This window comes from Musca autumnalis, unplaced genomic scaffold (genome assembly GCF_047663935.1).
Source record: "Musca autumnalis isolate F117 unplaced genomic scaffold, ASM4766393v1 scaffold_4, whole genome shotgun sequence".
Taxonomy (NCBI): Eukaryota; Metazoa; Arthropoda; class Insecta; order Diptera; family Muscidae; genus Musca; species Musca autumnalis.
The window spans coordinates 88,169,557-88,185,047 of record NW_027411977.1 but is presented as its reverse complement, the minus strand read 5'-3'; the positions used below and the strand labels follow the sequence as shown (position 1 = coordinate 88,185,047).

The 15,491-nt window shown below is 39.9% G+C and overlaps 2 protein-coding genes across 2 annotated transcripts; one reads left to right on the top strand and one right to left on the bottom strand.

Annotated features, from left to right (window-relative positions):
* Positions 1-6,257: 6,257 nt before the first annotated feature.
* LOC141402999 (uncharacterized) lies at positions 6,258-6,698 on the bottom strand. The gene is made up of 2 exons (XM_073985131.1): positions 6,687-6,698; positions 6,258-6,620 (listed from the first exon to the last, which is right to left on the bottom strand). The coding sequence occupies exons 1-2, from the start codon at positions 6,696-6,698 to the stop codon at positions 6,258-6,260; spliced, it is 375 nt and encodes a 124-aa protein (XP_073841232.1).
* Positions 6,699-7,263: 565 nt separating this feature from the next.
* On the top strand, positions 7,264-7,730 carry LOC141403416 (uncharacterized). The gene is made up of 2 exons (XM_073985789.1): positions 7,264-7,282; positions 7,354-7,730. The coding sequence occupies exons 1-2, from the start codon at positions 7,271-7,273 to the stop codon at positions 7,705-7,707; spliced, it is 366 nt and encodes a 121-aa protein (XP_073841890.1). The 5' UTR covers positions 7,264-7,270; the 3' UTR covers positions 7,708-7,730.
* The last annotated feature ends 7,761 nt before the right edge of the window (positions 7,731-15,491 follow it).

Here is a 15,491-nt window from a genome sequence, read left to right as displayed (position 1 = left end):
TTCTAATAGTTTGTCCAAATTTAATTTAACTTCTAAAATGGCCTATATTCGTACTCTCCTTAAAGTACCTGCCCGCAAAAGTTCAACATTTGTGTCTAAGTGCAGTTTAGGGTCTGTTTGAAGATCCCTTGCAAATGTATACCGATGATGTTCGTTGTGGTCCTGTTTATAGCGATATTATCCCAGCAAAATGTTCAATGCCAAATATGCCATTCAATCATGGGTGAAAGTGATCTAGCATGCCATCTTTTAGCATCTTCATCGATGAATTTTGTATGAGCGTGGACCCCAAAAGATGCTATTCATTTTTGGATCCACAGCATGCCATTCACACCAATGTTTTGACATGTCATTTTCACCAATGCTGTGGTATGTCATTTCCACCAATGCTTTGGCATGTCATTTTCACCAACCCTTTGCAATGACATCAACATTACGACGAGAGTTTTAACAACGTTGCTTGTGATTTCGAGTCTCCGAACACATCAAGCCTATTGTAAATAATTATGGCCTGTTTCTCTAAGACGATTCGAATTCAAATTCGTTCGAATTGCTACCAAACTCCAGTTGTTGTAGAAAATGCTTGTTTGATTGAAAATAAAAACAATTAAAATATTTTTCAAAAAAACAGAAGATTGGTAGTAGTTCGAACGAATTTGTATTCCAATCGTCTTAGTGAAACAGGCCATTAATCTTATATATTTAGAAAAATTTGTATAAATAAAAACACAAAATTAATTTCTATTGGATCGATGGAATGTGTCAAATGCTGATGAAAAGATCGGATCTTTCACGACTTCCTTGCATGGGTTCAAATGCTGATGAAAAGATCGGATTTTTCACGGCTTCGTTTGAACCAATGCAAAAGATTCCATGAAATCACGTCATCGCATGGAACCCCTTCCTTCAAATTTTGCTGGGTATGTTTTCCGTGGACAGTCCATGCTTCCTGGTATACTGGTTTAAATGTTATACGATGACCCACTGAAATGGCTAGTGGGTGCGATATCTATCGGACAGATATGACTCTCTAAATAAGATTCACTTTCATAATAGACTATGTCGGTCCATTCCTTAAAGTACCTCCTCCGCAACACTTTTGAACTTTAATCCTAATACACATTTTTATCTGTAAGTTCAAATGTTCAAAAAGGGCCACAAAATTCTGAAAAGACCCTGAATACATTCTATATGTCCTTAGATGAAAGTTTCAATTCACATAGACTGAGGGTATATCTCTGTCGGCAAAGCCTAATGATATTTTCTACTTTTTTCTTTTCGGTAATACATGTGTTTTTAGGAGCAACTTCACACTTCCTGAGAAAATGGGCCGAAAGCTGTAAAACACCTGTACGGCCACCATGTGTAGTGGCTGGTGAGCACGACAACTTTCATGGACATCGCTCACGGGCTGTCGAACATCGTCTACGACATGTTCCGTAAAATGTAAAGGTTTTGCTCTCTGTTCTCTTCGACGGCAATAGCGTTATGCATCATGAATTCTTACCGCAAGGTCGAACGGTCAATGAGAAATACTACCTTGAAGTAATGGGCCATTTGCGCGAAGCAATGCGTCAGAAACGCACATAATTGTGGAAATCCAATCATGGAATTTATAATATAACTAGCCGGCCCGGTCCACGTTGCTGGCCCTTGAAACAGTTTTATGTTACCTCTTCTTAAGTAAATTATATTTTTCTTGCGTCCGGATCTGCAAGTGACTATAAATAAAACACCTTCAGAAATGATGGTGTCTATATATAATTTGGCGGTATGTTAATTTATGGCCTGAGGCATGCATTTATTTAATCTTCTGGAATAGTATAACTGGCAGTGTTTGTCCGAAATTTAAACATGAATTTCTCTTAAATCCTTCAAGAATTGTTCCAAAGCTTCTTGGGAATTTTTATGTGCCATCGTACATTCGTTCCAGATGATGGGCGTGGTCGGGTCTTTATGCCCCAAATCAGTACCTAGGGTCGGAGACGCAACAACCATTGTCACGCAAATTAATTTTCTCTCCGATACGTTCGTCAATTTTGATAAAATAGCGCTTTTAAAAAATAGGGCATGGGGGAGGCTCTCCGAAATTCAACAAAATATATACCCTATTTTCACCACGGGTCCCTCCAGTAGATTCTCTGACATTTTCAATAAAATCGGTTAAGCAGTTTTTGATATATAAGCTATTTAAAAAAGTGGGAGTGGTCGGGTCTTTAGGCCCCAAATGAGTACCTAGGATCGGAGACACAACAACCATTATCTCGCAAATTAATTTTCTCTCCGATAGGTTTGTCAGTTTTGCTAAAATAGCGTTTTTAAAAAAATAGGGCATAGGGGAGGTACCCCGCCCCCTCCGAAATGCAAAAAATATATAGCCTATTTTCACCACCGGTGTTCCCTGTACATTATCTGAAATTTTCAAGAAAATTGGTGCAGCCGTTTTTGAGTCTATTCAGAACATACAAACAAACAAACATACTAACATACACACATTTTCTTTTATATATTAGATTGTCGCACAAACATGCCAGAAGGGGCAAGGGGAGACTTCACTTATATCAATGAGTGCACCCACGGCGTGTCTTAATACACCACTTGTAGAGAAATTTTACATGGCTGAAATACTCAGGAAATGTCGCCAACATTTGGATGGATTTTTCAGCATGATAACGCACCAGCTCACTCATCGATGTTTGTGCGTGCGTTTTTGGACAAAAACAAAACCGTTGTCATGCCACAACCACAGGACTTGGCCTCAATGACTTTTTCCTCATCCTAAAACTGAAGACACCGTCGAAAGGAAAGCTTTTTGCTGCGATTGAGGAGATCGAAAAATCGAAACATAAGCTGTTGTCTATAACAAAAGCGCGTTTCAGAAGTGTTTCGAGGATTGGAAAAACTCTGAGGGGGATTACTTTGAAGGGGACAAGATAGTAAGTAACTGATGAATAAATAAATTCTTTTTGAAAAAATTTATATAACGGTTATTTTTTTATCAGACCTATTTCTTCGTTAAATTTCTTCCAAACGTACACCATCTTCCAAGAAGATCTACATGGGACAATACCTACAGGTACCTCCCTCACAAAACCTTACCGTTTTCGCTTAAGTGCACTGTAAGGGTTGGTTCAGAATCGTTTTGAAATGTATAACCATTGGTACTCCTTGTGGTCCTCTTTACAGAGATATCATGCTTTTCGCGGGTAAGTCCATCCCCTCTTACATAATGATCCTCAAGCTCTAAAAAATCCTACGGTGAACAATTAAAATGGATGGTGGGCATAATAACACAGCACTAAAATCCAAATCCTATGGTTAGTTGACACGACAACTATCGAAAGAAATGAACTGCTTCAACATATTAACGCATTTCACAAGTTAAAGGCCCCTTTTCAGATCCAAAACCAAGTCCAAGTAGAATTCTTGCAATAAAACAAGAATTATGAATTTATTTTTCGTGTGAACTGTATTGATTGCAACTGTTTGTAATGCCCCTACCCCACAAATGCCTAAAAATGTACGCTGAAAATCTTCAAACTTCCTCTGTTCATAGTAGACCGGTCCACCGGTCATGTTTTTGTATTTTTGTACAGTCACATGCTGAGGGTATTTAACTGTCGATAACACCTACTGATTCCACTTTACTTGATTTTTAATAAATTAATATTAATTTTAATAAATTAAAGAGGATCATGAGTAGTACCTATAGTTATACATTTCAAAACAATTCTCAACCAACCCTCAAAGTGCACATAAGCGAAACTGTTAAGGTTTTTCGAGAGAGGTAGCTGTATGTATTGTCCCATGTAGATATTCTTGGAAGATGATGTTTCGGCCAAATCGGATTCTCAATTCGTAGGATATCGTGTTCATCAGCATTGGGTCATTATATCTTGAAAAATGGACTTGCCGCGGAAAAAATTGTACCGTCGTCGATGACAAGCTGCTATCACAAACATTAAAACTATCCGAGACTTTCCCTTAAAATTGACTTTAACGAACAAATTAAATTTTGTGTGTGAAGGAGTGGACCGATATAATTCATTTAGAACCTGATATTAGTCCGCTCTAGAAATAGGTCTGATCAAAGAATAACCGTTATTTAATTTTTTTTTTTTCAAAAATAATTTATTTATTCATCAGTTACTATCTTTTCCCCTTCAAAGTAACCCCCCTCAGATATAATAGACTTATGTCAGCGTTTCCAATCCTTGAGTATTTCAGCCATGTAAAAATTCTCTACAAGTGTGGTCTTAAGACACGCCGTTTGGACTCGGCGATAAACAGTAGTTCCCATAACTAATATGAACTAATCTCTCATTGATATGAGAGAAGCCTCACCTTGTCCCTTCCGGGGAGTTTGTGGAACAATTATATTATAAATTCCATGATTAGTTTTTCCATAATTATGTGGGTTTCTGACGCATTGGTTCTCGCAAACGGCCCATAAATTCAAGGTAGTAGCCATTGCAGTCGAAGAGAACCGAGAGCCAAACCTTAACATTTGACGGAACTTGACTTGCTTTTTCGGTCTTGGCTCTTCTGGAGTTTTCAATTGGAGTGATTGGTTTTCTTTTCAATGGCATGGCCATAAACTCCTTGATTCGTCACCAGTTATGACTTCTTTGAGGTAATCTGGATCGTCGTAGACGATGTTCGAAATCCCCTGAGTGAGGTCCATGATAGTTGTCGTGCTCACCAGTCACTACACATTGTGGCCCCGTAGAGGTTTTTTACAGTTTTCGGTCCATTTTCTCAGGTAATATGAACTTGCCCCCTGAAAACACATGTCACGGTGCTCTTGATACAATTTTAAGTGGAAGGTGCTTACACCTGAGAAGTTTTTTCGGATTCTGAAAATACAATGTTCATAGATGAAAAAAATCAAAAAACAAAAAAATCGCCGGAGCGCTTTTGAAATAAATCGCGATTCAAATTGTAATTTTTAAGGGTTTTTTTAGGTTTTCAGGATTTTTCTTGAAAACTAAAGAAAATAATATAGCTATGAAAATTCTCTACAAGACTTGGTTTTATGATATCTTCGTAGCTTTTAACGTTATTGAGATATAGGAAATCAAATTAGGACAATGACATGACTTTATCGCCTCCTTATAAAACAATGTCATGACTGCAATTTCCCAAATTAAACTTATATATCTCAAAAATGGTACAACCTAGGAAAAAATTACGAAAGCCAATCTTGTAGAGAATTTTCACAGCTACAACATAATCTTTAGCCCCATTTCGAAAGGATTTGCAGTTTTCAAGCTAAATCCTGAAGACCTAAGAAACAAATCTGAAAGTTTGTTCTGAACCTCTATACCTCCAAAATGGTAAAACCTAGGAAAATATCAGTCAGACAATCTTGTACAGAATTTTCACTGCTACAACATTTTCTTTAGTCCCATTTCGATAGTACTTGCGGTTTCCAAGCAAAATCGTGAAAACCTAAAAAAACCTAAACTTTGATCGCGATTTATTAAAAAATCCATCCTGCGATTTTTTCTTTTTTTGGGTTTTTCTCATTTATAAACATTGCTGTTTTAGAATCCGCAACAACTTCCCTGGTGTAAGCGGTTATCATTTAAAGTTAGTTAAGGTGCACTGTGCATAACATTGTAATATAAGGAGGCGATACAGTCAATCCATTGACATAATTTGAACTTTTATATCTCAATAAAGGTAAAAACTACGAAGATATCATAAAAGCCAATCTTGTAGAAAATTTTCATAGCTACAATATTTTCTTTAGTCCAATTTCGCTAGAACTTGCGGTTTCCAAGCAAAATCGTGAAATCCTAAAAACAACCCCAAATATGTCAACTTGAATCGTGATTTATTTAAGAAGCGCTCCGGCGATTTTTGTCGTTTTTTGATTTTCCTCATCCATGAACATTGTACTTTCAGAATCTGCAAAATCTTCCCAGGTGTAAGCACCTTCCATTTAAATTTGTTTCAAGAGCACCGTGATGTATCACCGAAAACAAAAAAACTATTTTCCGAAATTTTGTATGGGAGGTACCCGAAGGTGTGGACCGATATAATCCATATTCGATGATGATCTATGTCTGATAGAAATATTACAAACTGAAAACTATGGACCAAATCGCCAAAAGCCTTAAATTCAATTTCAATATTTAGAAATATTTAAATTTGTTTGTAGTACACAAATAATAATTCATAACATTTCTTTGTTTTCGTGTTTTTAAAAAAAAATATTTATTGTGTTTTATTTTAGTCCAGGCTCAAAGTTTTTAGAACAAAACTGGAGCTGGGGCGGCTGCGTAAGTAAAGGGAGAGGAGTAGGCGAAAGGAGCAGCATAGGTGGCAGCGTATTTGGTAACAAGGGGAGCAGAGTAGGTAGCAGCAACAGGGGTGGTATAGGCAGCAGCTACTGGAGCGGCGAAAGTCTTGGCAACAACTGGGGCAGCAACGCGAGCAACAACTGGAGCTGTGGCAATACCATTGTAGTTACGGGCAACATATTGGCTACTGGTGGCAGTGACGAAAGGGGCAGGTGCAGCAGCCACAACAGCAGCAGGAGCGGTGTAAGCCAAAGGAGTGACCAAACCAGGCTTGGCAGCAGCGCAGGCAATGACGGCAAAGATGACAACGGCCTAATTTAAACAAAAGATTGTCTTCAGAATTGTTATGGAAATGCATGCAAATTTTTCACAACTTACGAATTTGAACATTTTGAATTTGGTTTTGGTTTTGAAATGTGATTACTTTGGTAGGTAAATTACTTCTGATGGTAATCAGATCCATGTGAACTATTTATAATAAAATCTGATTGAATGCAATTTAACAGTTAGCGTTGCTCAAGAAGACAGACTCAGGGCCATCATAGAACCTGAGTGTCATGATTAAAACATGAATCATGTACACACTCGAATGTTCAATTTTGACTGTTCTTGAAATCTACAATAACTTCTGTTACCAACAAAATCCATCAAAATAAAATGTAAACAATGTTTAAACAGTATTCAATTACTTGAAATAAATGCAAATTAAAAATTGAAATACATACAAATCACCTCACAAATTGTGTTGGGCATGTTAATTGTAAGCAGTGAATAACGGAATGTTTATTTTGGAATACAGTGGTGAGCTTTAGTTATTTAGCTAACTGTTAAATTAATTATTTCGAAAATATAGGTAAACCATTTCTGTGATCTATAAATACTTTACTACGTTCTATTTCTGGCATCAGAAGTACCTTACTTATCAAAGTAATCACATTTCAAACTCTCAAACAAAACTCAAAATGTTCAAATTCGTAAGTTGTGAAAATATTGCACTAAAATCCATTCAAGTGTATTTAACAATTGTTGTTTATTTTTCATTTAGGCCGTTGTCATCTTTGCCGTCATTGCCTGCGCTGTTGCCAAGCCTGGTTTGGTCACTCCTTTGGCTTACACCGCTCCTGCTCCCTTCGTCACTGCCACCAGTAGCCAATATGTTGCCCGTAACTACAATGGTATTGCCACCGCTCCAGTTGTTGCTCCCGTTGTAGCCAAGACTTTCGCTGCTCCTGTAGCTGCTGCTTACACTGCCCCAGTTGTTGCCAAGACCTTTGCTGCTCCAGTTGCTGCTGCTTACTCAGCTCCCCTTGTTACCAAATACGCTGCCACCTATGCCGCTCCTTTCACTTACTCCGCTCCCTTGACATATGCTGCTGCTCCAGCCCCAGTTTTCTTGTAAAAACTTTGAGTGCCGAATTTAGATCATAAACCCAATAAACCATTTATTTAACAAAAAAAAAAAACAGAAGATATGCATTCCTTTTTTTGGAGAAAGCGGGTTTCAATGGAGTCGGGTTTTTAAATAGTATTTTTTCCAAGTGGATAATATTTTCTGATTTAAAGAATTCATAATATGTTTTCGAAATGCAGCAAAATCCACTTGTATCCACGTCCTTCTGTTGCAACTGGCATTAAAATCTGTTGGCACGCAGTATAATAGATAGCGAAGATACCACAGAACTAGTCAACGGCATCCCAGTAGGTGGTATGGATTAAGGTCTTAATCAGCATCCGGCAAAAAGAGGCACACGTGCCCTCGATGAGAATAACAACAGAGCAACCACCACTCAGTCTTCTTTCTGAAGTCAATGAAGAAGGTTCTGCTGTCACTCGTTTCAGTGATTTTTAATTTTAGCAATGTATTAACGCACACGCTGTTTGTGGAGAGAGCGAGAGAAAGTCGTATGCGTGAGACCGCAAAAAATGCGTTTGTATTAGTGCCGATACCTGGTCTAAATAGTGGTAAGTCAAATGAATAATAGTAATATTTATAATGCAAATAGCCAATAAGTCATCAGTTTGGCTGCGTATGCTGTCTAATGAATCAAAATTACCCTCAGCCTTTAGGTTAAAGAGGGTGTAAATAGAGCAAAAAAAAAAACAAACTAAATTTGGAACTCCAACCCCCTACACGGTGCGCCTTAACTAATTTTAAATGAAAGGTGCTTACACCTGGGAAGTTTTTGCAGATTCTAAAACTACAATGCTCATAGATGAGAAATATTAAGAAACATAGAGAATTTTCATAGCTACAACATTTTCTTTAGACTCATTTCGATACAACTTGCGGTTTCCAAGCAAAATCGTGAAAATCTAAAAAAACCCTAAAATTGTGAATTTTGATCGCGATTTATATAAAAATCCCTCCGGCGATTATTTCTGTTTCTTTTATTTTTCTTATCTATGAACAGTGCTGTTTCAGAATCCGCGAAATCTTCCCATGTGTAAGCGGTTTTCATCAAAAGTTAGTTAAGGCGTACTGAGCATGATATTGTTTTATAAGGAGGCGATACAGTTAGTGCATTGTCTCAATTTGAACTTCTATATCTCAAAAAGGGTAAAACCTACGAAAATATCATGAAGGTCAATTTAGGCCAAAAAACGTATCTACCAAAAATGATGGATATCGGCCCATGTTTTGGTATAGCCCCATATAACGGTACCACACGATTTGGGATATTTTGACGTTTATAGCCACACTTTCCAACCGAATAACCTATAATTTTACATTTATGGGTCCTAGAGGCCAGGAAACTTATCTACCAAAAATTATGGATATCGGTCCATGTTTTGGTATAGCCCCCATATAACGGTACCGCACGATTTGGGTATTGTGACGTTTATAGCCGCATTTTCCAACCAAATAAGTTATAATTTAACAGTTGGGTTCCTATAGTTCAAGAAACTTATCTACCAAAAATGATGGATATCGGCCCATGTTTTGGTATAGCCCCATATAACGGTACCACACGATTTGGGATATTTTGACGTTTATAGCCACACTTTCCAACCGAATAACATATAATTTTACATTTATGGGTCCTAGAGGCCAGGAAACTTATCTACCAAAAATTATGGATATCGGTCCATGTTTTGGTATAGCCCCCATATAACGGTACCGCACGATTTGGGGTATTGTGACGTTTATAGACGCATTTTCCAACCAAATAAGTTATAATTTGACAGTTGGGTTCCTATAGTTCAAGAAACTTATCTACCAAAAATGATGGATATGGGCCCATGTTTTGGTATAGCCCCATATAACGGTACCACCCGATTTGAGGTATTTTGACGTTTTCAGCCACATTTTCCAACCGAATAACCTATAATTTTTCATTTATGGGTCCTAGAGGCCAGGAAACTTATCTACCAAAAATTGTGGATATCGGTCCATGTTTTGGTATAGCCCCCATATAACGGTACCGCACGATTTGGGTATTGTGACGTTTATAGCCGCATTTTCCAACCAAATAAGTTATAATTTGACAGTTGGGTTCCTATAGTTCAAGAAACTTATCTACCAAAAATGATGGATATCGGCCCATGTTTTGGTATAGCCCCATATAACGGTACCACACGATTTGGGATATTTTGACGTTTATAGCCACACTTTTACACCGAATAAGCAATAATTTGGCATTTATGGTTACTATAGGTAAAGATACTTATCTACCAAAAATGATGGATATCTGCCCATGTTTTGGTATAGGCCCCATATAACGGTACCACCCGATTTAAGGTATTTTGACGTTTTTAGCCACATTTTCCAACCGAATAACCTATAATTTTACATTTATGGGCCCTAGAGGCCAGGAAACTTATCTACCAAAAATTATCGATATCGGTCCATGTTTTGGTATAGCCCCCATATAACGGTACCACCCGATTTGAGGCATTTTGATGTTTTTAGCCTCATTATCAGATCGAATTAGATATATTTTGACATTTAGGGTTTCTAGAAGTCAAGTCAACTTACTTACCAAAAATGATGGATATCGGTCCACGTTTTGGTATAGCCCCCATATAACGGTATCTTCCAATTTTTGGTATTTTGAGGATTTTAGCTACAAATTTTAACCGAACTACCTGCTATTTGACATTTGAGATTCCTAGTGGTCAGAAAACATCTCTACCAAAAACTGTTAACATAGGTCCATGTTTTGTTGTAGTCCCCATATAACGGTACCTCCCGATTTTCGGTATTTTAGAATTTTTATATACAATTTCTAACCGAAGTACCAAACGTCAAGGTGTTCAGAGGGGTCACAAAACTAATCCACCAAAAATTGTCAACATATGTACGCGTTTTAGTACAGCCCCCAATAACGGTACGTCCCCATTTTCGGTATTTTGGGGATTACGGCTACAAGTTTTAACCGAACTACCTGTAACTTGACAATTAATGTTCCTAGTGATCACAAAAAAATCTTCACCAAAAACTGTCCATGTTTTAGTATGGCCCCCATATAACGGTACCTCCCTATGTTCGGTATTTTGTATTTTTATGTCCCTACTACCTGTAATTTGCCGTCTGAACTTCCTAGTGGTCACAAAACTTCTCCATCAAAAATTGTCAACATAGGTCCATATTTTGGTATAGCCCACATCTACCGATAACTCCCGAATTTCAGTATTTTGGAGATTTTAGCTACAACTTTTAACCGCACAACCTGTAATTTGACATTTGAGGTTCCTAGTGATCACAAAACATCTCCAAGAAAAATTGTGAACATAGGCCCATTTTTTGATACAGACCCCATATAACGGTACCTCCTGATTTTCGGTATTTTGAGGATTTTAGCTAAAATATTCGACTTCTCCACCAAAAATTTCCAACATAGGTCCACACTTTGATATAGACTGATTGAAGACATTTTTATATGCATTTTTTTACCTTATTTCAGTAACAGTGGTCATAAAATATCTCAGTGTGCATATGTTTGTATTTGTTTCGTTTTTCTGTGTTGGGAGTAGCATATCCCGGAATGCCTGCTCCAAATTCTTTTGGTCCGTGCCGGGACGGAAGAAACCCCAGGACCAATATATCTGTGCTCAGTTTGTCACATCCGCATCTTCATCCACATCGAACCTTCGGTGAGATGCAATAGATGTCAGGAGTGGGTGCATGTAAGGGGTTGTTCTGGACTTGTCCACGCGAGGAACTACGACAGGGACAATGTTGCTGCATGCTGCGTGAACACAGTCCCCAGTGAGTCGTCGTCGGATTACGAAACTCCCTCGTCGTCTGACTACGAAACTCCCCCGCAGTCCCCTCGACAACAACCGCACACGCAGCCTTTAACACCAGCCGTTGTTGTCCCAATCCCAGAGAATGCATCTTTTTGCAATTTAATTGCAATTAACACCGAGGTAAGATCGAGGAGATAGTAGATTTCATGAGTCGGAAGAACATCAAGGTGGCGGTGGTGCAAGAAACCAAGTTGAACGACAACCACAGCTTAGAGCATTGTGATGGTTACAATGTGCTAAGGAAAGATCGCACCAGAAGTGGAGGTGGAGGATTAGCTTTCCTATTGCACCCGTCTGTCCAATACAGACCTATTTTGCTTGAGCCTGTCTCTAATGACCCGTACATGGAATGTATGGGGGTAGCAGTCAGGTGTGGAACTGCCGAGATAGAGTTGCTGAACGTATACATCCCGCCGAGAAATAACTGTATCTCAGATTATAGGGCTGACATTAGCCCGCCCTTGGAAGGTCATAATTGCCTGGTCCTGGGGGACTTTAATGCGCATCATGAGATGTGGCATTCGGCCCTCGGAAACGACCAGAGAGGTACAGAGCTTGCAGAGCAGATTGATAGCTCTACGTTTTGCACGGTCAATGAGGACGCCCATACCAGAATTAGAGGAGAGTGTCACAGTTCGCCAGACATTGCCATCGTGTTACCTGGTCTGACAAATGACGTTACCTGGCCACCTGTCATTTCCCTTGGATCAGACCATCTCCCCATAATTTTCTCCTTTAGCAGAATTGCCCAATCCTTCTGATGTTCGGGTAGCGGAAAGGACGTTCCGAGACATCATCACTGCTGTGGCCACTCGCCATATCCCGGATGGTCGAATACCCGAAGTAAGACCAAACTTGCCAGCAGAGGCGATGGGATTAGCAAATGAGCGTGATGAGCTTCGTCGTGCCAACCCCAATGACACAGAGTCAGGGAGTTGTTGGAAGTTAACAGGCTGGTCGGCGAGCATAAGCGGAACAAATGGTTAAATCATCTGAACAGCTGCAACATTGGAGACGGTAAAGGTGAATTGTGGGCAAAGGTTAAGTCACTCTCGAACCCTTGAAGAAAGGAAGATAGGACCTCAGTCACGTTTGCCGACGTTACGTTGACGGACCCGAAGAGGTGCGCAAGTAATTTCAATCGAAAGTTTGTCGAGCACGCCGAGAGTGACAGGGCGAAGAGAAGAGTATAACGTCGCATCAGATCTCTTCCTGCCGATGGATGATGTTGCCAATGCCATCAGAAACGCTAAATCATCCAAAACGTTTGGCCCTGATGGAATCTCCATGGTAATGCTGAAGCAGCTGGATGAGGCGGGAGTGGGGTATCTCACTAAAGTTCTCAAGTTGTCGATAGCCAACCTCGGTGATCCCGATGTCTGGAAAATGGGCAGGGTGGACCCACTACGGAAGCCAGGCAAGGATGCCTCCTCAAATCTTCGGCCCGGTCGAACTTAACGCTTTTTGACTTGTTTTATTTATGAAAGTTTTTAATTAATTAAATTAATCGAGCTAACAGACCCAAGGAGTTTTTATTGAGCGAAGTACCACACACCCAACCAATATGCTACGATCGTTTCGCTGGTGGTTTAATTCAGCTCATCAGGCATATCGGATGTGAATGGCTATTTCATACAATTATTATTGCAAATTTGAAACCTTTTCTTAATCAAATCAACCTAGTGTCTTGTATAGAATCATTGCTTAAACGCATTAAGTTCGGTCGGGCCGAACTTTTCATACCCAACATCGCCCATCGTAAATTTTGGTGGTAACTCCTCAGCTGGGAGGGTTCTTCATATACGGCGTAGAACACTTCTCTAGCACTCCCCTATCACTCTGAACAGTTAAACGGCCTTTATAATTGCCAGTTAAAATTAAATGTGCCCGCTTTGGGTCAGTTCCTCTCACGCCGTTGAAAGTTACAGCCGTCCTATCATCCTTCTTTCTCGGATTCGAGAGTAAATTAACCGCTGCCCGTAATTTACTTAATCCTGCAACAGAAATTACCGGTTGCCAGGATACATCATTTATCAGACCTGGTGCCACAATGGAGATATGTGGCGAGCTGTGGCAAGCTCCTCGTATCCTCGTTGTTATTTTTATTGTTGAAACAGTGTTTATTATTGTGTTTGCGTGTTCGTTCTTCTGCTCAATCTGGCTCTGGGTCTACCTCCTGTTCCAGGAAAGTGGCTGCTTGGATGGGATGTAACCACAGATCCACAGGAGTTAGATGAGTAGTTTTGGTAGGGCAATTGAAAAGATGCAGTGCGTCGTGCGGGCATACTGGGCAGGCACGTATCCTCGTAAGTGCTTCTTCATTCACCGTACAAAACGTAAAGCTATCAATTTGCTCGGACAGTGCTATACCCCTCTAGTCATTACCTAGGATTGAATGTCAAACACATGATATGCATTGAAGCCCTCTAGCACCAGACGGTTATTGCCCTCTAAAAGCAAACTGATATTGGACATATAACGCAGGTCGCAGCTATTCCTCGGTGTTATGTACACGTTAAGCAGCTCCACCTCGGCAGTTCCACACTTTACTGCTACCACGGCTGGAGAGTGGTCTTCTCTATATCCTCGAACAGATTGGCATGGTTGACGGTATCGAAGGCCTTCGGTAGAACAAGGGTCATTCTATATATGAGTCACTAAAGTCAAGCTCAAACGAAATAGGCCTGTACTGGACAGATTGGTGTATTCGGAAGGCAAGTCCTTCTCCTCCGCTTCTTTTGCGATCCTTCCGCGGAACGTTGTAACCATCTCAACGTTGCGAGCTACAGGTGGCAGTGAGCTTTGTTTCCTGGATCGCAGCGATCATGGTGTTTTTCGGACTCATAAAGGCCACAATTTTGTTGACCTTATTGCGGAGACCATTGCAATTGAATTGCAGGAATGATGCATTTCCGGGCCGCTGATCATCAACATGTGGTGTTAGATGCAGCATTTGTTGTTGTTGGGAGAAAGCGGGGCCGTCTGGTCTTCCGACGACGAAGAACACAAAAACAGCGGCCAAATATCCGTGCAAATGTATAAAACACATTTGCATTTGAAAAACGAAAAGTTCTAGGACAGAGAAGCCACTACATAGTCGATACGTCCGAAGATCTGCTTCACCACCAGTGAAACCAGGTAACGTAATTTGGTGACTATGTGGGTTCGAGTCCTTGGCATTCCTCAAAATTATAGGTACCAACTTCCACAGTTGGTCTGAGCTCTATGGACGCGTCGACACCATCAATTTAAAGGTATCAGTTACTTCCTTTACTGATCGTCCCATGATGTCTATGTCATCAGCATAAGCAAGTAACATGTGGCTATTGGTGTAAACTGTGCCATTTCTTTTGACATTTGCATCTCGTATTACCTTTTCCAGCAAAATGTTGAATAGGTCATACGAAAGGCTGTCCCCTTGTCTGAAACCTCTTTTGGTACTGAACTGTTCGGAGAGGTTCTTTTCAATTTTAACTGAGGACCTAGTATCAGTTAGAGTCATCTTACAAAGCCGGATGAGCTTTGCGGGGATAGCAAATTCAGGCATTGCATGGAATACCTTTGATCGGAGGGGACTGTCGAATGCTGCTTTATAATCGACAAAAAGGTGATATGTGTCGATCTGCATCTCATGGGTCTTCTCCAGGATTTGCCGCAGGGTAAATATCTGGTCAATGGTGGACTTGACGGGTCTAAAGCCACATTGGTATGGCCCAATTATTTCGTTAACCATTGGCTTTAGTCGTTCGCACAATATCCCTGACACTACCTTATAGGCAATAGGGAGAAGACTTATGCCCCTATAGTTGGAGCAAACAGTCTTATCTCCTTTCTTGTGGACGGGACACAGGATGCTCAGGTTCCAATAGTCGGGTACACGTTCTTCTTGCCAGATGGTGCTAACTAGCTGATGCATACACCTTATCAGCGCGT